This window comes from Rhineura floridana, chromosome 6, assembly GCF_030035675.1.
Source record: "Rhineura floridana isolate rRhiFlo1 chromosome 6, rRhiFlo1.hap2, whole genome shotgun sequence".
NCBI classification, from domain to species: Eukaryota; Metazoa; Chordata; class Lepidosauria; order Squamata; family Rhineuridae; genus Rhineura; species Rhineura floridana.
This window is the reverse complement of record NC_084485.1, coordinates 91,507,471-91,532,089: the sequence shown is the minus strand read 5'-3', so window position 1 is coordinate 91,532,089 and position 24,619 is coordinate 91,507,471. Positions and strand designations below refer to the sequence as shown.

General features: G+C 40.5%; 1 protein-coding gene across 2 annotated transcripts in view; it reads left to right on the top strand.

The window, feature by feature from the left end:
• RAB3B (RAB3B, member RAS oncogene family) overlaps positions 1 to 24,619 on the top strand; it is a 130,859-nt gene that overhangs the window by 96,295 nt on the left and 9,945 nt on the right. For both annotated transcript variants that reach the window (XM_061632980.1, XM_061632981.1), the window contains exon 3: positions 4,138 to 4,256. In XM_061632980.1, the coding sequence (XP_061488964.1) occupies positions 4,138 to 4,256 (119 nt within the window). The remainder of the gene's footprint in view (positions 1 to 4,137; positions 4,257 to 24,619) is intronic.

The window sequence follows — 24,619 nt, the reverse complement described above, 5'->3', positions numbered from 1 at the left end:
TAACTGCTATCCTGGAGATCGCTTCAGGGATGTCATCTTGGTCTATTTCAATGGCTGAATTACTCAAGCCATCTATGATTCATGGCCTCACATGATGCTTACTTTTGCATGTGTGCCAATGGGAATAACTATCAATAAGCATTCAAGATGATTAACAAAGTGCAACTTCTGGAATGAAAACAATTTAAAAAAGCAGGAGATCAGCAGCTGGACTAACAAATAATTTCAAAAAGCAGGAGATTAACAGCTGGACACCTGTGGCAAAATGCCTCTCACATCAGGAGATCTTCTCCTCACCGTTAAAAAAAGAAGAAGCTTCTGATTTTTCTGATGTGCTAAACTTGTGTTAAAATTACCTAGCAGGAGCATTTGAACAATTTTGGTCAGGCAGAAAGCAAAGCAAAAGCACTTAGTGGGACTATATAAAACATTTTAAAAACTTGCATTGTGTTGCTAACAGAAGTTGCTGGTCCAAAGAGGAGGTAACACTTAATCCCAGAGTGAGGTTAATTAACCATACTGACAATTCTGTAGTCTACACCAAACTCCTTCTGAGAGCAGATGCATAATATTCCATTAAAATTAAGTGTCTGGATCACTGAAACGCTGAGATGTAGTCTCAAAGAAGCAAGACAGACCTACAAGTTGATAGTATATTTTATTTTGACAATGCATCTCTGTAGTGTGGGCATTGTTACACATGAATACAATATGAGGTCTGCGTAGTCAGACATTATAAGCATTCATCTGCTCTCCTGAAGAACGGCCTGGTCTCCCGTGCCATTCCAATGCTGCTCCAAGCACTTCAGGTCCGTCAGATGGTCTCTGAACTGCCTAGAGTCTTTACTTGCTCCTCCAGACACTTAAGACTCCAGCTACGTAGCTACAGATCCAAGAATTAATGTAATTTGCCACTTTGCCATCCTTCTGATTTTTGGGGTACTATAGATGTATTGCAAGCCACTGCATAGAGTTCATCTCAATGTTTTGTTCATCTGTAGAACGAATCTTAGTGGGCTTGGTCATTTGAGATGTTGACAGTTTTCTATTTCCAGGTGTTGCATAGCTCCATTTTAAACAAGTTTGTAATGCATTGCTTAATTTCAGATATATTTTTAAGATTCAAGATTTCAAACTGATGTGCAGCCTAAAGTCAGGTGGAGCAACCATGTTTTGGAGAACATTTAGTCAAGTGCTCAAACCTAAACAGATTGAAGATTACAATTTCATCTTTATTGGCCAGTAATAACCAAAACAAGTCAAATTTATATCTCATGTGTGCTAACATATATTCAGTTTAGGCTACTTGCTGAAGGACAAGAGAGAAAGGGAAACAGGTAAGCTAATGGAACAAACACAGCCAGGGTTAGGAAATGACTGGGAAGATCAGAGTTAAAGTCAACATCTTCTGTGAATTCACTAGTATGAGGGCAACCCAAAGCCTTTGTTCCTTGTGTATCAAACAAGTTATTAGGTATTATCTACACATTACACGAATGGGTACTTTGCAACTGCATAAGAGATTTAACTGTTTTAATCCTAGGCTGGGAAAGGGGGGGATTTCCATTTGGACCACAGCATGTGGAACAGGCAGAGTTACCTCTTCTCTCACCAGTGTAATCTTTATGGAAATTGCTCACCGTGCTGCAATTAACAATATAAATAAAAGATCCCAATGTTGTCCCACCTCCCTTACCAAAAACTGTCTTCATTGATTGTCAGTCTTCAAATGATAAACTTTATGTACTTTAGCCCCACAGTTCAGTCTTGACTGAACTGATTTTTCAGTGCTCTGATCGTGTTTTTATCCTGAACAAAATCTATCAATAGAAAATGTTAATACAGAAAGGGGAGACATCAAAGGTGCTGGTGGGCCTTCATGGGTAGGGTAAGGTCAAAAGGCCCAGTGCACATGTCCGGAGTCTCCCTCTTACCGTGAGAAAAAATCACAACTCCCTGAGTAACCTTGCCGCTTTATTGGGGACAGGCAATTACATTACTCCCAACTTCCCCCATGAGGGTCCTTTCCCAGTCCTGGGGGGGGGCAGGCTGAGGGCTCACCTCTCGTCCTGTTGCCTTCCAGCCCCTCAAGGTCTCCCTTCTCCCTCTCAGGCTGAAGACCTCCCGCAGCTTCCTTCAGGGTTTCTCTTATATAGGCTTCTGAAGGCTCCCTACCAACAGCTGAGTTTTCCCTCAGCTGTTCCTCCTTTGGCGTGTCTCCCAGCCCTTCTTCCTCTGCTAGTTCATTTGACTGGTGATCTGATTCTGAATCCACATAGGTCCAAAGCCAAGGAGACAGGGGGGCAGTCCCTGATGGTCCTTCCCAAATGCACAGAAAATATCTTGCTGGGGAAACATGTTTTGGGTCATATGACTCTTTTTAAGTGGAAACTGATTTAGGTCTTTTAACTATCTGACTGAGCAAAGACATGTATATGCTTGTATAATTACAGAGTTCTAGAAATCAAAGTCCATTTTGTAGTGTAAGTCACCCTGAGTATGTGTCTAACAAATTAATCAAATAAATACATTTCCAAAGTCTGGGTTTCAGTGTCCAGTGGGAGGCAGATTGATGACTACCATTGATTCAAGGCACATTAGTCCCAGAAGAAAGGAGAAGCTTGCTCTGTGGCCAAGAAGTTCAAATGCACTTGAAAATTATTTATTTATTTATTATTTGATTTATATCCCACCCTTCCTTCCAGCAGGATCTGAGGGCAGCAAACAAGAGCACTAAAAACACTTTAAAACATCATAAAAACAGACTTTAAAATACATTAAAACAAAACATATTTAAAAACATTTTTAAAAGCTTTCAAGGCATCTTAAAAAAAAGCTAAAAACATATTGTTTTTTTTTTTAAAAAGGTTTAAAGACATATTAAAAAGCTATTTTAACACAGACCCAGACTGGGATAAGGTCTGAATCTGCCCAGAGCTGGAGGGAGGGGGACAATCTGAAGCCCTCCAGATGTTGTTAGATTTCAATTTCCATCAATCCCAGCCAGCATAGCCAATTGTCAGGGACAATAGCAGCAATATCTTCAGGGTGAAAGGTTAGTCACCCCTGGTTAGACTTAGAGGAAGGAAATCTCTGACCACCAGCAGGATTGATTAACATTTCAAATGAATTAAGAGGATTCCAACACAGCCAGAAATCCACAACACTTAATTGACAATGGTCTGATAGGTTCATTGTTGTGAGTGGTTTTATTACAGTATATCTATTATTAGAATTGTATGTATGATGGCTTTTGTAATTTATTTGTTTGTTGCTTTGTATTTTAATACTATATGGAAGGCGCCTACTCTGAAAGGTGGTTTATAAATCTTTTAATCAATCAATCAATCAATCAATGGCCTCATCAAGGGAAAAAGTGGACAAATAGAAGTGCACAAGAAATATATAGCGTACACATATACATCGATCCAAGGCAAGGTATATGCATACAGTATACACAGGAGGGTGGTGCCCATTGTGACTGATAGAGTGAAAGGCAGGGAGGCCAACAGTAGGTGGAGCCAAAGCAAATGTCTGGCAGGGCTAGAACCAATTATGGAGCTAAATAATTCCTATTATGTCCACTTCTTCCTCCCTGCTGAGTTCTACAAAAGGCAACAGATTAAGGAGGAGGAAGCTGGCAGGCAGGCCCACACCCTGGACTGGTTGTAAATAAGGAGGGAGGGAGTGGCCCACTCACCCACAAGGACAAACCTCCACGTATATAAGCTACTTCTGATGTGGGGATGGGATGGCTGTGGTTGAGCATTGGGGGGGAAAGCAATTGATGAAGTTAAGTTGACCGTACCTTACAGTCAGGCCAATATACAGAGCTTGGAAAAGTTACTTTTTTGAACTACAACTCTTATCAGCCCCAGCCAGCATGGCCACTGGATTGGGCTGATGGGAGTTGTAGTTCAAAAAAGTAACTTTTCCAAGCTCTGCCAATATGGGTACATATTACATTTTCTATAATGGAAATGCTCAAAGTGTAGGAAAAATGCATTGTGCAACATTGATCTCTGCATATGTAAAACTTATTTATAAAATGCCCCTCATGCCAATGAGATTGATGGGATTATACTGGTTTCAGTAAGAGTACTTGAGGTCTAACTGCTTCTATTTGTTGTTGTTTAGGACACTGCTGGACAAGAAAGGTACAGGACCATTACTACTGCCTATTATCGAGGAGCGATGGGATTTATCCTTATGTATGATATTACTTGTGAAGAGTCCTTCAATGCTGTTCAGGACTGGTAAGAACAGATAATTGCTACTGTCTGTAAATGTTTGTTCAGTGACCAGGCAAATCAGACAGTGATCAACTCACACCATACCTTGCGGGGAGGGGGGATTCAAGAGTTTACAAAACAAAAAAAGTAGTCAAATTATGAACACTGATCTTTGATGACTCTACTCAAGTCTATAAAAATTGCAGATGTACAATTTTAAAAGTTTGTAGGCCAGTCCTGCACTTACTTTGCTCAGAAATGGCTGCCAATGAATTCTGTGGAACTAGTACTTGATCCTGAGTAAACAGGCACAGGACTGTAGCCTTACCCTCAAAGATGTTCCATTAATGCACTTCAGGACAGTTTTTGCCCCTGGAACTATTTTGCGGCCAGATTATTCTACTGATGGCATTAACTGCCAGCCTGAAGTTCATTTCACGATGTCAGTGAATAACATCAGTCCTGTCTAATGTTTATTTATGAGATCTCAGTGTCATTCTAATTATGCAGAAAGCTTATGTATTACCAGAAGCTATACATCACTTTACAATCTGTGTGACAGTACGTTGTCCAAACACTGCAACAGCCTTTCTAGCAATATAATTCTGATTCAAATCATCTAATTCTGATCCATCATACCTGATTAGATGTCAGAGGGAGAAGCATGTCTCATAGTACTAGCTGAAAAGCTTGGAACCTCCAGGACCTCTAATTTGTATTCTCAAATGACTGGTTATAAGGACATGATGAGCCTGTTGGATCAGGCCAATGGCCCATCTAGTCTAGCATCCTGTTCTCACAGTGGCCAACCAGATGCCTGTGGGAAACCAGCAAGCAGACCAGAGCACAAGAGCACTCTCCCCTCCTGTGGTTTCCAGCAACTGGTATTCAGAAGCATACTGCCTCCAACTGTGGAGGCAGAGCATAGCCATCGTGGCTAATAGGCTTTGATAGCCTTATCCTCCTTATGGCAAAACAGATTGCTCAGCCTAAGTGTCTTGTGCCAGGGGCACTCACTTCAGGCCTCTGTAAAGTACCAAAACAAGACTTCAATCCTAATTCATTTTACCTGAGATTAAGCCCCATTGAATTTCATTAAGATTTACTCATGAGTAAATATGGCTAGGCATCAGCATCTAAACCACAGCAGCTTACCTTCTGCACTATCATGCTATAGCCCACCAACAGAAGCAGAGTTTGGCTTGCTTTCTCTGCATAAGAGTGCCACTAGTGCAGCTGGCCAGAAGGAGATGCTATAGCTGGTTGTTAGGAGATACCAGTAGGAATGGGAGCTAAATCCAATTCAGTTTGCATTTAAAGTCAAATCTACCTAATACACACTTCCTGAAACAATATGCAAGCTGAAACACAGCCATTATTCAAAAATTGCACTTCTGCTAATTTTGTAATGCAGTTCTCCAACCAAATGTGTACAAAAATGCATATACTAGGATGCATATATTAGAGGAAAGTGTGCATAAATGTGAATGAGGGAAAATAACATACAAAAATGCATTAAATAAGGGAAAATTGCTTACAATGTATGTATACTGGGCAAAGTTGCATGCAAAAATTTATATATTAGGAGAAATACACACTAAAATACTGACAAATACTGAGGAGGAGGAGGGGGGGAGGAGGAGGAAGGGGGGGAGGAAGAGGAGGAGGAGGAGGGGGGAGGAGGAGGAGGGGGGGGAAGGAGGAGGTGGTGGTGGTGGTGCTGGTTTTGTTCCAGCACAAAGCTAAGAGTAAGGGAGGAGGTGGAGGAAGAAAAGATTTTTAAAAATGTTCAGTGAGGGAAGAGAAATTGTGTGTGTGATGGTGTTTCAGCTTTTAATAATGGAGTGTGCATGGTAAGGTGAAATGCAAATAAATATGCTAAGAATGTGTGTGTGGTGTAACCAATACCAGAGGTTAGGATGAGGAATTTCCATACTTACGTTTCCTCCTAAAAATTTAAGTTCTCCCCAAATGCAGTTACTCTGAGTCTTAGTATGGCAGCCAAGAAGGGAAACTCAGCACAAGGAAGTTCCTTACCTTACAGCATAATAACGACAATGAAAAACTGCCTGAATGGGCTAATACCTCTCTCTTTTTCTAACATTCTAGGTATGTGAGGGAGGAGAAGGAGGTGACACAGGGAGATAGAATAAGGGGATGGAAAAATCCCTACCTACCTTCTTTTGTTGTTGTTATGTGCCTTCAAGTCAATCATGACTTATGGCGACCCTATGAATTGGCAACCTCCAATACCATCTGTCATGAACCACCCTGTTCAGATCTTGTAAGTTCAGGTTTGTGGCGTCCTTTATGGAATCAATCCATCTCTTGTTTGGCCTTCCTCTTTTTCTACTCCCTTCTGTTTTCCCCAGCATTATTGTCTTTTCTAGTAAATCATGTCTTCTCATTATGCCCAAAGTATGAGAACCTCCATTTCATCATTTTAGCTTCTAGTGATAGTTCTGGTTTAATTTGTTCTGACACCCAATTATTAGTCTTTTTTGCAGTCCATGGTATGTGCAAAGCTCTCCTCCAACACCACATTTCAAATGAGTTATTTTTCTCTTATCCGCTTTTTTCACTGTCCAACTTTCACATCCATACATAGAAATCGGGAATACCATGGTCTGAATGATCCTGACTTTAGTGTTCAGGGATACATCTTTGCATTTGAGGACCTTTTCTAGTTCTCTCATAGCTGCCCTCCCCAGTCCTAGCCTGATTTCTTGACTCTTGTCTCCATTTTGATTAATGACTGTGCCAAGATATTGATAATCCTTGACAAGTTCAATGTCCTCATTGTCAACTTTAAAGTTACATAAATCTTCTGTTGTAATTACTTTAGTCTTTTTGACGTTCAGCTGTAGTCCTGCTTTTGTGCTTTCCTCTTTAACTTTCATCAGCATTCATTTTAAATCATCACTGGTTTCTGCTAGTAGTATGGTATTGTCTGCATATCTTAAATTATTGATATTTCTCCCTCCAATATTCACACCTCCTTCATCTTGATCCAATCCCGCTTTCCGTATGATATGTTCTGCGTATAGATTAAACAAGTAGGATGATAAAATACACCCGTCTCACACCCTTTCCGATGGGGAGCCAATTGGTTTCTCCATATTCTGTCCTTACAGTAGCCTCTGGTCCAGAGTATAGGTTGCTCATCAGGATAATCAGCTGCTGTGACACCCCCATTTCTTTCATGATCTACACAGTCAAAGGCTTTGCTATAATCTATAAAGCACAGGGGGATTTTCTGCTGAGATTCCTTGGTCCATTCCAATATCCAACGTATGTTTGTGATATGTTCTCTGGTGCCTCTTCCCTTTCTAAATCCAGCTTGGATGTCTGGCATTTCTCGCTCCATATATGATAAGAGCCTTTGTTGTAGAATCTTGAGCATTACTTTACTTGAATTGGATATTAAGGCAATAGTTTGATAATTACTGCATTCCCTGGGATCCCCTTTCTTTGGAATTGGGATATATATTGAATGTTTCCAGTCTGTGGGCCATTGTTTAGTTTTCCATGTTTCTTGACAAATTTTTGTCAAAATTTGGACAGATTCAGTCTCAGTAGCTTGTAGCAACTCTATCGGTATGCCATCTATTCCTAGTGATTTGTTTCTTCCAAGTATTTTAAGAGCAACTTTCACCTCGCATTCTAAAATTTCTGGTTCTTCATCATACGGTTCCTCCGTGAATGAATCTGTCATCCTGGCATCTCTTTTATAGAGTTCTTCAGTGTATTGCTTCCATCTTCCTTTTATTTCATCTCGGTCAGTCAGTGTGCTCCCCTGTTGATTATTCAGTATCCCCACTTTTAGGTTTAAATTTCCCTTTCATTTCTCTAATCTTTTGGAATAGGTCTCTTGTTCTTCTCTTTTTTGTTCTCTTCTATTTCTATACAATAACTATTGTAATAGTTCTCTTTGTCCTTACATACTAGTCACTGTATTGTTGCATTTAGGGTTCTGACTGTGTTTTTATCTCCCTTTGCTTTTGCTTTCCTTCTCTCTTTAACCATTTTTCTGAACTGTTTCTTCAGTCATCCGCTGAGGTCTTTCTCTCAAAAAGAGAGAGGTATTGTCTTTTTGCATTCTTCCCTGATAATGTCTCTGACTTCAATCCATAGTTCTTCTGGTTCTCTGTCAACTAAGTTTAAAGCCTCAATCTTGTTCTTTATTTGATCTTTATATTCTTCTGGGATGTTATTTAAATTTCCTAAATGAAGGAATTCACACTCTCTAAGCAGGTCAGGCACTCATTTTGCATTGGAATTTGTAATCTTTTGAACTTTGCCTCCTTCCTACCTTCTAGAAGGAGTACACATGTATAGGATTGCCGTTTTAGTATATGTCATATAGCTTTGACAGACAGTATATCTGCATTATACTAAGAAGACCTGAATATCAGTCTATTGCCCTAACCCCTTCTAGAACCAAAAAATGCCAATTCATATGACTAAAAGTCAGTTTGCTGATAAATTATTTTTCTTTCTATCCATTATAGGGTTGGCACATTCATTTTAAACTGGATGAACTTCTAGGACTTCGATAGCTGTATGTAACAAGCAAACATTCAATGACTGCAGCTTTCCCCATCATGGAGAAGCAGTGATGGTGAAAGTATACCCATTGGGTTTCTGCCCATCAGGCAGCTGTTAATGACACAGGAGCCCCACCAGAAAAAAGTAGCAACCCTATCTGTGTGTGACTGCCAATATAACACTTCCCAAGAAGCTGACATCCTTTTATCCTTTAAATCACACCTCCTTGTAATAATTATTTCACACATCACAGTAGCAGCTCCAATTAGAGCTATGGCTTTCATTAAATGAGAAATATTTTTCTTGTAGTGCAGTTGTACTATGCCATTTAGGATGATGTGATCACTACCCTCTCTAATGCATGCAGACAGAGTCGAACCTTCCCCATTAGTCAGCATAATAGGATCACTCTGGGTCAGAAATAGACCATGCAACATAATTTGAAGAGTGTTTCTGTCTAAGCTATAAAATAGTGTTGCTAGTAATCAAATGCAAGACATTTTATGGTAGATTTGCTTTGCCATGTCTCCATTGTTTGACAGCTGGGGGGGTCATTGGCGGGGGAGAAATAACTGCAGTAGAGATGTACGCTCAACCCAATTCCACTGAAATGAAACAAAAGGGCTCAGTCTTATGCACTCCTATTCACACATGTCAGGAAATAAATCCCATTGAACTCAGTGGGACTTACCTTTGAGAATACATGGCTCAGACTTCCGGGAAGGGTGACTTCGCTTGTGCCTGCTTTTGAGACGGGCTCCCGCCTCAGAAGAAGCTTATCCAGATATAAATCAGTCAGAACATTTTTTTTTTGACTGATGAAATTTCTCCCGGGCAGGGAGAAACGTAGAGATCAACCTCAAAAGCCTGTTTTTGTTGGGAGGACTGGATTTCATTAATTTATGAGAAAAGGTCCAGCCAGCAATGCCGGACGGACTTCCGAACAAGCTATCTGATTAATGCGATACGTTTATCTTTTCTTCAAAGAGAAAACGGACTAACAGGCAAGCACTCTTCTTTCTATATTTTTTTTTACTTGGTTTAAATTGTTGCAGCAAAAAGAGATTTGTCAAATGAATCAGCTTTAAAGAACTTCTGGGTGAGCTATAACTCTTCTCTGTTATTCACGAAATTAACAGCTTATCTCTGTTTCTATTGCAAAAAGCTGTCCTGGAAGTGCATTCTAAAGATATAAACAGAAGAGGGATTTCTATTCCGAGGAGAAAAAAATAAAAAATATGAACTTTGGAACATTATATTGTCTGGGACTATTCTCTTTTTGGTCTATTTTATTTTGACGAATCTGCTTCTTCACAACGCCACTAACTGTTTTGACGCTGGGAACTAAATTTGTTTTGTATTCTTGAACATAGAGAGATAAGGCAGGCTGCTCTGTTTATACTGTGATGTCATCAAGCCTGGAATATTAACCCAATTGTTGCTGAAATAAGAAGTGGTTCTTCTTTATTTTTGTTTTGTTTTGTTTTCGTGGTTTTAAAAATGGCAATCAAGAAAGTGGCTGAGAATCTGGAAGTAATTATGTTTCAGAAAATAATGGATGAGATTGAGATAACGAAACAAACCCTGCGACAGGGCAGTAAGGAGCTGAAAATGGAACTGAGCAAAATGACGCAGGAGCTTAAAGAAATAGGGGATCCTGTGAGAGAGGAGAATGAGATCAGAGATGAGAAAAGAAAAAATAAAGGGAAGATACAAGCCCTGGAGATTGGAACAAATGTGGAATTGGAAAAAGATCTGGAGTTTATGGATATTAGAAATAAAATCTACTGTTTGGAATTTAACGTTATCTCTGAAGAAATTAATGAAGATATTAGAGATAAAGTTATCAATGGCTTGGATAATTTTCTGGACTGGAATGACGTGATGGAGCTTGATATAGAGAAAATCTATGGAATTAACTGCAGCCATGTGACAATGGAAAAACTCTCAAGAGATGAGCCAGTGCATTTTGTAAAAAAGAACAGAGATATGACTTTACAACAATATTTCAGCAGCTTATTCAGAATCGATGGCAAGAAAATATTTGGGATAGAGGAAATTCCCATCAGACTCTTATTATATGACTATGGCTATGACAGCAAGATTATTATGGAATACTGATAATGGAAGATTGGACACTGAAATTACTGGACTTAACAGGACTATTGAAGATGGAATTAATATGGATAATGGAATAATGGCTATTGAAATTATTGGACTTACAGATTTGATGAGATGGATTAATCGATATGTTTATTTGGAGAAAAATTGATAGATATATTTCTTAAAGAATTGAAACCTCTCTTTGACTTTTTGTGGAAAGAATAAAGTAATGTCTATGAGATTTGATGATTAATTAAGATAACTACTGGAGGAAAGTGATTTTATAATATAATTTAAGAGAAAGGATTGTTATATATTGTAGACCTATAACTGATCTGCGACAAATGGGAAGTCAACATTTTATTTTTTTTGTTTAATCATTTTTGTTTTGTTTTGTTTTTTGTCTTTGAATGTTTTATGATTTTGTTTTGTTTGTTTTATGAAAATTTGAATAAAAATTATTGTAATAAAAAAAAGAGAATACATGGCTCACACTTTCAAAAAGAACACACTAAAATGCAGCCATTCCTCAAAATCTGCACTTCTCCAATTTTTGCAATGCAGTTCTTCACCCAAATAATGTTTATAAAAATGCATATACTAGGATAAAGTGTGCATATAAATTCATATAGTAGTGAAAATAACATACGTATTATATTAGGGGAAAGTGCTTTGCAAAAATGTGTGTATTATGCAAAATAGCATGCAGAAAGTGTGTATAGTAAGAGAAATTTACACTACAATACTAATGAATTTTCATAAGTTTTTTAAAAAAATACAAGCTGCTGTGAAAATGGTGAACCAAATTTAAGATTGGAAAAATGAGAAACCGAAATTGAAAGCTTCACCCATCTCTAACTGTTAAACATATTTAATTAGGAGTGACTCTTGCCAATCATAAAAGAGCAAAGATAGCTATGATGACCCACAAGAAAAAACCCTCACATCTATAGTTTGACTAAGTATTATCTGAACCAAAGTGTGAAAACAAAATTGTGAGCAAGCTTTTGAGTTCTCCAGAATTCTTCATCAGGCTGGGTGTTCAACAAAGGGCAGGGGCTAAGCAAAGCAGTCATGCCACAAGAGTCACAATTATGCATAGCCAGTAAGATCTGCCATTTGGTAGTGCCTTCGGTTATAAAGAGAGACATACACAGTTTCCGTACAGATTTTGTTTTTTTTATCAATTTATTGAAGTATGTTTTGTTATTTTAATTATTAATAACATTGGGTTGTATTCAACATAGTGTTAAACAGATCACATCCCCTGAATCTGTTCTGGGGTTCTTCCCAAACCTCCAAGGCAGATTTGGGGACAGTGCAGGGGCACACACGGGGACAGTAGATGCAGAATAGCCTTGTGCTAGTGCTAATCCTTGGGCTTATCCACATGGGAGCATTAGTTTGTACTAAAGACGCTGTTTTTACCTCCGTTTTCTATTTTGCACTGTCCACAGTAAGGGCTCAATGCCAGCTGCAAACACAGTGTTTTCTATTCGCACTGAGGGGAAGGATTAATCACACAGTTTCCTAATTACCACACCCTCTAATTTAACATTTCCACTCTCTGGTTACTTGGCAACCAAGCATGCTCAGTTTGTTCTACCAGTTAGTTTTATTTAAAAAACAACAACCCGGAAGTGCAATTATTTGTATTTTCACTGGTACAATACAGCTGAAATACAAATATTTGTTTGAGCTGTGTTACGCTTTTGTGCACAAGTTAGGGGGAAAAGAAAAATAAGGCACAGTTTGCAGCAACATAAAAAAAGCTTGCAAAATGGGGGAGAGCAGTTGTTTGTCAGCCCACAGGAAATGAAATGAAAGGAGGGAGTAGGAGGGAGTGGGCATGGTGAGGGGAACGATTGACACACCCACCTAAAAGTATCAGAGCACAGTGTCTGCAATCACTAGAGATACAGAGTAAAGATGTTTTTTCCTTCCCTTTTTGGATTTTCAGACAATTGGGTTAGTACGGATTTACAGGGGGGAAACTGTGTGATAGCTTCTGTTTGCCAGTTACGTCATGTTAACCACACAAATTAAAAGAGGATGTGAGTAGCACCAAACACACATTAAACCACTGTGTAGATGAGCCCCTTGTTCTAGAGCAGTGGTTCTTAACCTTTTCCACTGCCAGCACCCCTTGGATTTCCAAAATATGCTCTTGCACCTCCCAAAAAAATACCGTTCATTTTTCATTTTCATTTAATTTAATTTTAATGTGTGTTTTAGCCTAACTTAGCTAAGATTAAAATCTTTTGAACAACGCTTCACACCCCTAGAAAAAGTGTGTCGCACCCCTGGGGTTGCGTGCACCCCAGGTTAAGAACCACTGTCTAGACTAGAGCAACTATTTAGTTGAATACCGGACATTATATTAATATAATAGAACATAATTATGAGCCCCACTGACAAGACAGTTGAGGACTGCTGTCAAATAAATGCTTTATGGACTCCCGCTGTAAGGGGAAATGTAATCAGATACAAAGTGGAAAAAGTCACCGTTGGGTTAAAGCAAGCTTGCATGCTCCCCTCTTTGATAGGGAGATGTTCCCTCTAATATTTGAGGAATATCTCTATGTACCTGTTTACCATGATGTAACTTCCTTAAAGGGTGGAGTTATTTACCTTCTCCTCCTCCTTTGTCTGGGGATATTGTAGATTCCTGCATATCCACCATCACTGAGTTTTAACCTCTAGCAGAGGCAGCATGGCAGATGCTCTTCCAGGAGCATCATCACCAAGGACTAAAATGGACTAAGGCTCCTACTTTTTCCATCTAAGTTAGAGCCTATGTTTCCTGAACATATGAAAGGTCATGAGTAAATATTCTCTATCTCTTTTTACCTAAGAAGACAGTGTCTGTTGATATTTGTGTCTGAGTGAAAGATGGGCTGGTTGATTCTCAAAATCCGTTGTTGTTACTAAATACTTCTGCTAAGAAATAGGACTACATATTGTTCCTATTTCATTTTTAAACCAAACAACCATAAGGTGTCTTTTCCCCCTCTCCCAGTTTTCACCTGATGCAGTGTGTTTATGTGGCAAAATCAATTAAATCTTAAAAACAACTAGGTTTTTAGGATTCAGTATCTTGTAATTTTACCACAATGGGTTGCTTTCAGAAGACCACTTTATCCCATACAAATTGAGGTGGAAATAATCTTATAGAGATTTAAATATGCTTCCTTGAGATATTCCTTAGTATTATTTTCAACTGTGGAAAGTCCCCAGATCTGATAATTTTTCTGCAGGAGCTTCAACTATTTATGATTTCTATTGTACTTTTTTGTGTACACCACTGCAATATTTTTGTTAGGAGTTGTTCATTTATAAATAGCCTTATAAATTAATAAATGTATGAAAGGGTTAAAAGGTGGTTGCTGAACAGCTTGGTGGCCCTGGGGGCACATTTGGATATAAAAGAAATTGTTGTGGGCACCACAAAATACCTATTTCACAGAAGAAAATCTGGTAATTCTCAGAATCCCCCTCAAAAAACAGGCAAAATACCTACAGCCCCCCAACAAATAAAAAGCAGACAAAACACCCCTGAAAAAAGCAGAACCACCAACCAACTTACTTTAAAACAAATAAATAATTGGTAGGGACAGGAGGCCACTGTGATACCCACAGGTGCCATGTTGAGAACCCCAGAGCAAGATGTGCCCCAACTGCTTATTACCTTTAAATGCAGGGCTTAGATGCTCTCCGAATGTTTTGGACGGCAGTTCCCATCAACCTAAACCAGCATGGCATATCATCTGGGATTATGCAAGTTGTAGCCAACATCTGGAGGACCATCAATTCCCTATCCTTGGCTTAGATCTCAGGGACAGATTTTCCAAATAGCTACCAACTCCTCTGCATACTTACTCAGAAGTAAGCCTCATTGAATACAATAAGACTTACTCTCAAGGTAAGTGTGTATAGGCCCCCAGATGTTGTTGGACTACAACTCCCATCAGCCCCAGACAGCATGGCTAATGGTCAGGAATTATGGGAACTGTAGTGCAGCAACATCTGGGGACCCAAGGATGGGAAAGGCTGGGTTGCAGCCTCAGTTGCTTTAGCAGCCAACACTTTCTTTCTTTGTTTACTTTTGACACAAATGACTTTTAACACAATGTTCCCAAGGCGGTTTACATACCAAGAACGTGGCTGAGGAAATCTCCCTGGCTGGCCTATTTCAATTGAAATCTGTGGTAGTGTAAGTTTGGGAAGCTGCACAAGAGATAGGAAAATAATTAATGATTTTTTTAAAAAGGCTGTAAAGCAAAAATGTGTCAGTGACTAAAGTATACCCAATGTTAATAGGATAGACACTTCACAAGTTGCATCTCTTGCTATGTAAAGTGAAAATGTGTGCAGTCATTTCCCAAGAAACACTGAACATCTCAGTTCCTTCCAGGGCTAGAAAAGCACATGATATGAATGAATAATAACAAAGACCAAATTCATTTCTGTTTCATCATCTTGTCATTCCATGGAAGCGACTTGAGATCATGCAAGTGAGGGCGACTATTGGTTGTAGCTTGTTTTCCCCTCCAAGTGCCATCTTCCTTTGCTTGGCTGACAGTGCAGTGCTCATCTCCAAATGCACAAGATTTGTAAATAAGAGATTGTTGCAAATTCCATGTTGACAGAAGGCTGGCTGACACCCAAGACAGTGGGAATAAATAATAAAAAATCCAAGAACACTTCACTAACCAAAAGCCAGTAGGGGATCTATCAAACCAACTATGAAAACAGTAACTTTGGAAAACATGTACAAGACTGCAACACATTTTGCCTATAAATAAATGAAATTCTGCATGCTATTGAGAAAACTCATGCAGTTTGCTATCACTTGTGATGTAGTTTTTTAATGGCTTTGAAAAGAGATTGCCACATGTCCTTGGAAGAAAGCAATCTTTTTAGAGCTAGAACACTAAAAGCCTGTAAATTAGCTGGTGCACTCTTGTCTGATTTAACTTAATTTGTTTCTGAGAAATCAGAGGAGCATATTTCAAGAAAACAGGGATGGAAATTTTAAGCCAATATGAAGTGAAACATTTCTTCAGAAATGACTATTGTGTGGAAGACACACACACACAAACCTAAAAAATGGAGGCAAGAGGTTTGCATACAATTTTAAGGTTTAGCACCTTGTGATGGAATGTGTAATGGTGCCAAAAGGAAAAGAAAACATGCTATATAGGTGATGTGTTAAGGAGATTCTCAAGCCTGCAAGGAATCAGGCAGAAAAATAATAAGGGCATAATCTACACAGATATGTAAAGCAGATATTTTTGAAAGGCAAATACAAATTCTGCAGCAGAGTGGCACTGGAATATTGGAGGATTGAGAGGGAGGTGACCAATGAAGAAGCCCAGGCCTGTGAAGGACTAGCATCTGGCTACTTTAACAGTCAGTGCCAGCCAGGAAGTTCACCTGGAGAGTGGCACTTGTTGGAACATCAGAAACTAGAGGGGGAATGTATATATACCCTTGTCCCACTCTAGTATGTACCATTGCCTCTTTGCACTGTGTTTTACATATATTGTAAGCTACCTCAACAATTTGGGTCAGTAGAAAGGGTATAAAATACTCCAAATTAAAAAATAAACAAATTAACAAGCAAGACTCCAGTTAAAGGCTCTCCGTAGGACCAAACAGTGAAAGAGAGAAATTGTCTCGCATCTCCTGCGACATTGGAAACATTTGAGCAGGTATGGGGAATCTGTGGCCCTCCAGATGTTGTTGGATTCCAACTTTCATCAGTCCCAGCCAGCATGGCTAATGGTCAGGGATAATGGGATTTGTAAGTCTAGCATCAGCTGGAAAGCTGTAGGCTTCGCAGTCAGAGCTGTATAGATCAGTTTTTCCATAGCAGCAGTGGAGGCTGCTTATAATGCTTAGGCATCTGCACCATTGCACTCCAGGGTTACCAGTTTTTACTTTTTCGTATCAGTTTTGCACTGGTGCAGTAGGAAACAGAGTATAATCATGTGGCCAAAAGGAAATGTGATTTCTCTGGAATGGACAGCATTCTTTCACTCAGTTCCGTATGTTTCAACATGGAGCCTATCTTATTTGTGTGGAAATAGGGAGGGAACTGTGATTTTAAAAGCAGAAGACATATGCCAACCTGGGCTCCTTCTGGGTGGAAGGGCAGGATATAAATTTAATAAGAAACAAACAAACTGTGTGGGTGAGGGGAGTTCAGTACCTGTCATTCTGTCAGTTTGGATTCCTGAAACAACCATTTTTAGATTGTCAGCCATTTTCTCTGTAATGCAGATCATTCATTCATTCAGATATTATAGAACAGGGATGTGAACCTGTGGCCCTCCAGAGTTCCATCAGCACTAGCCAGCATAGCCAATGATCAGGGATGATGAGAATTGTAGGCCAGCAACCTCTGTAGGGCCACAGGTTCCCTACACTTGTTATGGATAATGTAGACAGCACTGCTCCCAAACAGTTGCATTCCAGTGTTTTTCCAGTTGTCCTCTTATTTCAAAAATACTTGATATGTGGAAGTTACTGAGTAAATATGCATAAGATTGCTATGTATGTATAATCCTAAGCAACCCTACAGGTTGGCTGAGAGGCCATAGGATGCAGTGGAGATGCCATCCTGCCAGTGGAGATGAGGGAGGTTTGTTGGCAATTTTGCTCCAGAGCCCGCTGCCCTGCATGGCCTTATAAAGTTTGTTCCCACAGATGTACTGTTGTTAGTGTTCCCACCACTGATCGGACCCAAAACAACATTCTGGAGGCATGTCAGTAGCAGCCTTGAATCTGTAGGATCCTAATCCCCTTATTCCCCCAACATGCACCCCAAAATAGGCCCTGGAGCTTGAATAGTTAATTCCCTCCTATTGTGGAAAGGGGGGAATTAAGCTGCCCCCACCTCCTGCTTTGGGCACACGGAGCCATCAGGACTGTGATAAATAGGATTGCTCTGTTTGAGCAGAAAGAACTTGGGTTTAGACTTAATTTTTTGGGAAAATATACTTCTGCTCAGTGGAGGCTGGTCCATTAGGGCAAATGGTACATGGCCCCATAACCTCTGTCTGTCCTCAGCCAGCTGCTACCTGCCTTCCTTCTTACTTACAACCAGTCCAAGGGGTGGTACTGCTGGTTACCTTTCTCCATTGTTGCCCTAATAGAACTCAGCGAGGAGGATGGGGACAAAACTAGAATCAGTTGTCTCTGCCCAACATTGGGGGTAGAAACACACTTATTGTGCTGCCAGTTGCAGCGAGTCTCCACCTCTTTTTTCTGAATATGGAGGCAACACAACGCTAGTCAAACCCCACCCCCTTTTACAGTAAAAACTGGTGAGATCAGCTTGAGTAGATTTTTTTAAAAAAATTCACTTCAAAGGGATTTCACAATTGATCAGCAGATCAACCCATTGCCCCTCTGGGTGTTGCCAATGGAAACACTTTGCTGTAGGCAACTAGTATGCTCACAGCCTAGCTCTGGCTGCATCTAATGCTTTCAGCTCCCTGCCTTCCACCCTACCAGTTGTAATGGACACCAGCCATCACTGCTTTTGCTATAGACTAGTATGAATATAATGTGCAACAGCAAGTGTAAAAACAAACAAACCCCTACCCAAATGTGTTAAGAAAAGTGATATGACTAACAGTGAACCCCTGTATATGTCTACTCAGAAGAAAGCCCTACTGAGTTTAACTGGGGTTACTCCCAAGTAAGTGTACATTAGGATTACAGCATAAGGGAGTGGGAACACACCATCACAAACATTTGATCTTAATGACACTTTGCAGACTGTTTGATGCATGAAGCTCAGCATAGTATTCTGATTTTAGTTTGAAAACTATTGCAGCTGGCTCTTCTTAGATGAGTTGCCACAAATTGTGTTCCACAGCAGTTTATTTAAGGTAAGCACTGCCATCCATCACAGAGCATCCTGCCTTGTGAATATTCATAAACTATCTGACTGACATGGCTTTTCGTACGAGAGGCATGACGTGGGCTGTCCAGAAGTAATTAAACATTGTCAGGAATTAATCAGAAGGTGGAGGCTGCTTCTGAATCGGAAATCAAGCACCACAGGCAGAATCCATCAACAATGTCACGGGCACAAGGTTTGTTGAAATAAATGGGAGTATGGAAATACAGAAAAAAATCTTCAGTGGATCATGCTCCATGAGACTGAGATTGATGTAGCCAAAAATAACACATCCTAAAAATTAAATATTAGTAATGAAATGTGTGCATTGTGTGTTCAAAAGGAACTGTTGAGTAGTAAACACTTCTGTAAACTCAAGATACAGGGCAGGCATAAGAAAGTACTTTTCCACAGTACATAGTTAAACTATGGGATTCACTCCCACATGATGTAGTATGGCCATAAAGTTGGATGGCTTTAAAAGAGGTCATATAGAATCATAGAATAGTAGAGTTGGAAGGGACCGATAAGGTCATCGAGTCAATGCAGAATCCATCGTAAAGCATTCCCCACAGGTGGCTGTCCAGTTGTCTCTTAAACGCCACATTGCCCTGTTGGCTCATATTCAGCTTGTGATCAACAACAATTCCAACATCTCTCTCACATGTAGTATTGCTGAGCCAAGTATTCCCCATCTTATAACCATACATTTGGTTTCTTTGGTGTAAAACTTTGCATTTATCCCTTAAATTTCATTCTGTTGTTTTCAGCTCCATGTTCTAGCCTATCAAGATCACTTTGAATTTTGTTTTTGTCCTCCAGGGAATTAATTATCCCTCCCAATTTTGTATCATCTGCAAATTTGGTAAGTGTTCCCTGCACCTCCATATCCAAGTAATCAAAAAAATTGTTGATGAGCAGTTGGCTCAGGACTGAGCCCTGTGGTACCACACTCGTTACGTCCCCCCAGTTTGAGAAGGAATCATTGGTAAGAGTTCTTTCAGTACAGTTCTGTAGCCAATTGTGGATCCACCTGTGGTTTCATCCAGTACACATTTAGCTAGCTTGCTAATCAGAGTATCATGGGGCACTTTGTCAAAAGCTTTGCTGAAGTCAAGATATATTAGGTCCATGGCATTCCCGCAGTCTACCAGGGAGGCTACCTGATAAAAAATGAGATTAGTCTGGCAGAATTTGTTCTTGATAAATCCATAACCATATTGGCTTCTAGTAAACACTGCATTGTTTTCAAGGTGCTTGCAGACTGACCATTTTATAATCTGCCCCAGAATTTTCCCAGAGATTGATGTCAGGCTGACTGGTCTGTAGTTCCCAGGTTCCTCCTTTTTGCCATTTTTGAAGAAAGGGACAACATTAGCCTTCCTCCAGTCATCCTCCACAATTTTGCAAAGATAATAGACAGTGGTTCTGAGGGTTCCTCAGCAAGTTCCTTCAATACTCTATAATGCAGTTCATCAGGCCCAGGAGATTTGAACTCGTTCAAAGTGATTAGATATTCCTTGGCTATTAATCTTACACTGCAATCCTGTCATTTCAACTTCATGTTTGCCAGAAGGATCATAGGCTCTCTTTTATTTTATTTATTTATTATTTGATTTATATCCCGCCCTTCCTCCCAGCAGGAGCCCAGGCCAGCAAACAAAAGCACTAAAAACACTTTAAAACATCATAAAAATAGACTTTAAAATACATTAAAACAAAACATCTTTAAAACCCTTTTTTTAAAAAAAGCTTTCAAAACATCTTTAAAAAAAAAAGGTTTAAAAACATATTAAAAAGCAATTCCAACACAGATGCAAACTGGGATAAGGTCTCAACTTAAAAGGCTAGTTGAAAGAGGGTCTTCAATAGGCACCGAAAAGATAACAGAGATGGCGCCTGTCTAATATTTAAAGGGAGGGAATTCCACAGGGTAGGTGCCGCCACACTAAAGGTCCGTTTCCTATGTTGTGCAGAACAGACCTCCTGATTAGATGGTATCTGAAGGAGAGTCTCACCTGCAGAATGCAGTGATTGACTGGGTATATAAGGGATAAGATGGTCTTTCAGGTATCCTGATCCCAAGCTGTATATGGCTTTGTACACCAAAACTAGAGCATTGAACTTGGCCCGGTAGCAAATGGGCCGCCAGTGCAATTCTTTCAGCAGTGGGGTGACACAATGGCAATACCCTGCCCCAGTGAGCAGTCTCACCACTGCATTTGCACCAGCTGCAGCTTCCAGACCAACCTCAAGGGCAGCCCCACATAGAGCATTACAGTAATCCAGCCTGGAGGTTACCAGTTTGTGGACAAGAGTGGTCAGGCTTTCCTGGCCCAGAAATGGCCAACGCTGGCTTACCAGCTGAAGCTGGTAAAAGGCACTCCTAGCCACTGAGGTCACCTGGGCTTCTAGCAACCCAGATGGATCCAGGAGCACCCCCAGACTATGGACCTGCTCTTTCAGAGGGAGTACGACCCCATCCAAAGCAGGCAACTGACCAATTATCTGAACTCGGGAACCATCCAAGAGTACTTGCAATTGCTGCCCCACAACCCTCTCAATCACCTTCCCTAAAAAGGGGGTATTTGCGACTGGTTGGTAATTGTTGCAAACCAATGGGTTCAGGGTGGGCTTTTTCAGGAGCGGTCATATCACCGCCTCTTTCAGAACAGCTGGAACCACTCCCTCCTGCAATGATGCATTGACCACGCCTGGATCCACTTGGTCAAACCTCCTCGGCAAGCTTTAATAAGCCAAGAAGGGCAAGGGTCTAAAGGATACGTTGCTGGCAGCATCATTGCAAGTACCTTGTCTACATCATCAGGCCACATCAACTGAAACCGTTCCCGAGAAGTTGCAGCAGAAGTTGCACTGTATACCTCATTGGGGACTACAGTAGATGTGGATGGGGCATCAAAACTGCTATGGAGGTGAGCAACTTTACCCTCAAGTGCCTTGCAAACAATTCACTGTGGGCCTCTGAAGGGTCTAAAACTCCATTTCCTGGAGTTGGTCAACAGACCCCTGACAATACAGAAAAGCTCCACTGGACAGCTAATTGAGGATGCGATGAAGGCAGAGAAGTGGGCCTTCTTCTTCACCCTCACCACCACACAGTACGCACAGTTATGTTTTACTCATGCCCAATCAGCCTCACAGCATGTCTTTCTCCACTTGCACTCCAGCTATTGCCCAGCCTGTTTCATTGCCCTTAGTTCACTGGTGTACCAAGGTGCAAACTGGGCTCCACAATGCTGGACAGGGCGCTTGGGGGCAACCGTGTCAGGCGCCTCGCTGTTCCACAGTGTGACAAGGGCTTCAATAGGGTCACCTGCTCTATCTACTGGGAACTTATCCAGGGCATTCAGGAATTCAGTGGATTCCATTAGTCTCTGGGGGGTGGTCCATCTTAATCTGTCCATCACCCCTGCAGGGAAGGATCAGAACCATAATTATGTATTATTACTTATTACATTTGTATACCATCCCATAGCCGAAGCTCTCTGGGCGGTTTACAAAAATTAAAACATTAAAAACAAATATACAAATATACAAATTTAAAAACACTTAAAAAAAATAAAAAAGTCTAAACTTCACCAGGAAGTGGTCTAACTATGGCAATGGAGTGACATCCACCACCACCCCCATCTCCAGACCACCCCTTACTCCATCTGGGGCAAAAACCAAGTTGAGGGTGTGCCCTGCCCTATGTGTCGGGCTGGTGACAACTTGAGGAAGCCCCATAGTCATCATAGAGGCCATGAACTCCTAAGCCGGAACATTAGAGGCAGCCTCAGCACGGAGGCTGAGAAGACTGAGCCAAAGTAGACACTGAGCACTTCTGCCTTTTCTTTGTCATCTATCATTTTGCCGTCCTCATTGAGTAGCTGTACTATCATTTCTTTTTTCTGTCTTCTACTATGGATGTACCTGAAGAAAGCTTTTTTGTTGCTTTAAGCATCCGTCGCTCAGTTCATTCTCAGCTTTAGCTTTCCTGATGTCATCCCTGCAATTCCATGCAACCTGCCTGTACTCTTTCTTTGTGGCCTGGCCTTCCTTCCACTTCCTTTATTTGTCCTTTTTTGTATTCATCTCTTTTTGTGAAGCCACACTGGCTTCTTCTACTTCTTCCATTTTTTCCCTTGTTGGAATTTTGGCCATTTTGCCTTTAGAATTTCCTTTTTTAGAAATTCCCACCCATCTTGGACTCCCCTTCTCATTAGGGTAGTTTCCCATGCCACCCTATTTACCAGTGTTCTGAGTTTATTAAAATCGGCTTTCTTGAAGTCCAGGGTACGCATGTGGCTATTCACAGCTTTTGCTTTCTTTAAAATCAAGAACTCAAGTATAACATGGTCACTTTCTCCCAGAGTTCCCATAACTGCCACTTCATCCACTAAGTCATGTCTATTGGTTAGAATCAAGTGAAGGATAGCTGATCCTCTAGTTCCTTCCTCCACTTTCTGTAGGAGAAAGTTATTTCCAATACATGTCAGGAATTTCTTGGAGGGGCTGTACTTGGCAGAATTTGTCTCCCAACAGATATCGGGGTAATTGAAGTCCCCCATTACTACTACATCATGCCTCCTCAAAAAATTGGCAATTTGCTTTTCAAAAGTTCCATCCTTGCCTCCTCCTTCATTGGGTGGTTGGTAGTAGAGTCCAAGCACCATGTTTATTTAATTCCTTGCCCCATTAATTTTAATCCATATACTCTCAGTGGGGCTAGCGAGCTCATCCTCCTGTATTTCTGAGCAAGGACATATATTTTTAACATATAATGCGACTCCACCTCCCTTTCTGTTCCTTCCATTCTTTTTGAACAAGTTATATCCTTCAATTGCTGTATTCCAGTCATAGGAGACATCCCACCAAGTTTCAGTTATACCTATCAAGTCATATTTATCCTCTTAAGAGTTCCAAGTTCATCCTGTTTGTTTTTCATACTCTGGGCATTAGTATACAAACACCTAAGACCATGTGATTTATGGTCTAGCTTCCTTCCTATATTTTTATGAAGACTATTATTAGGCCCCATTAGAACCATTCTCTCAGTTCCTGTTTCTGTACATAAGCCTTTGTTGATCGTTACCTCCAAGTTTATGTCTCCCTCCCCCTTAGGATTGCATTTAAAGCCCTCCTGATGAAGTCCTCCATGCTGTGGCCAAACACATTCTTCCCAGTTCTTGTGAGGTGCAACCCATCACTTGCCAGCAGTCCATTTTCCAGAAAGTGTAGCCTGTGGTTCCAGAATCCAAATATCTCACACTGGCAACACTTTTGTAGCCAGTCATTTACTCAGAGTATATTTTTCTCACCCTTTCTACTCCTCTTCTAAGTAATGTAAGGATGGATGAGAAAACTATCTGGGCCCTAAAGTCCTTGAGCTTCCTTACCAGAGCTTCAAAGTCTGACACGATTTCTGCATAGCTCCACTTGGCAGTATCATTCATTCCCACATGGATGAGAAGAAAGGGTTATGTGTCAGTGGGCTTTATGAGGGATGGCAACCCTTCAGTCACATCTCTAATCCATCCTTCAGGGAAACAGCATGCCTGATGAGTACATTGGTCTTCTCGGCATACTTGGGTTTCAGTCCCATGCAGTAGGGAGTTTCCTACTACTATCCATGAATTAGACAAATTCATGGAGGCTAAGGTTATCAATAGCTACTAGCCATGTTGGCCACGATCTACTTCCACTGTCAGAAGTGTTATGCCTCAGTTTCTAGTTGCTGGGAATCACAAGCAGAAAGACTGCCGATGCTGCTCTCATGTTCTTTTTATGGGCTTCCCATAAGCGTCTGACAATTGTGGGAACA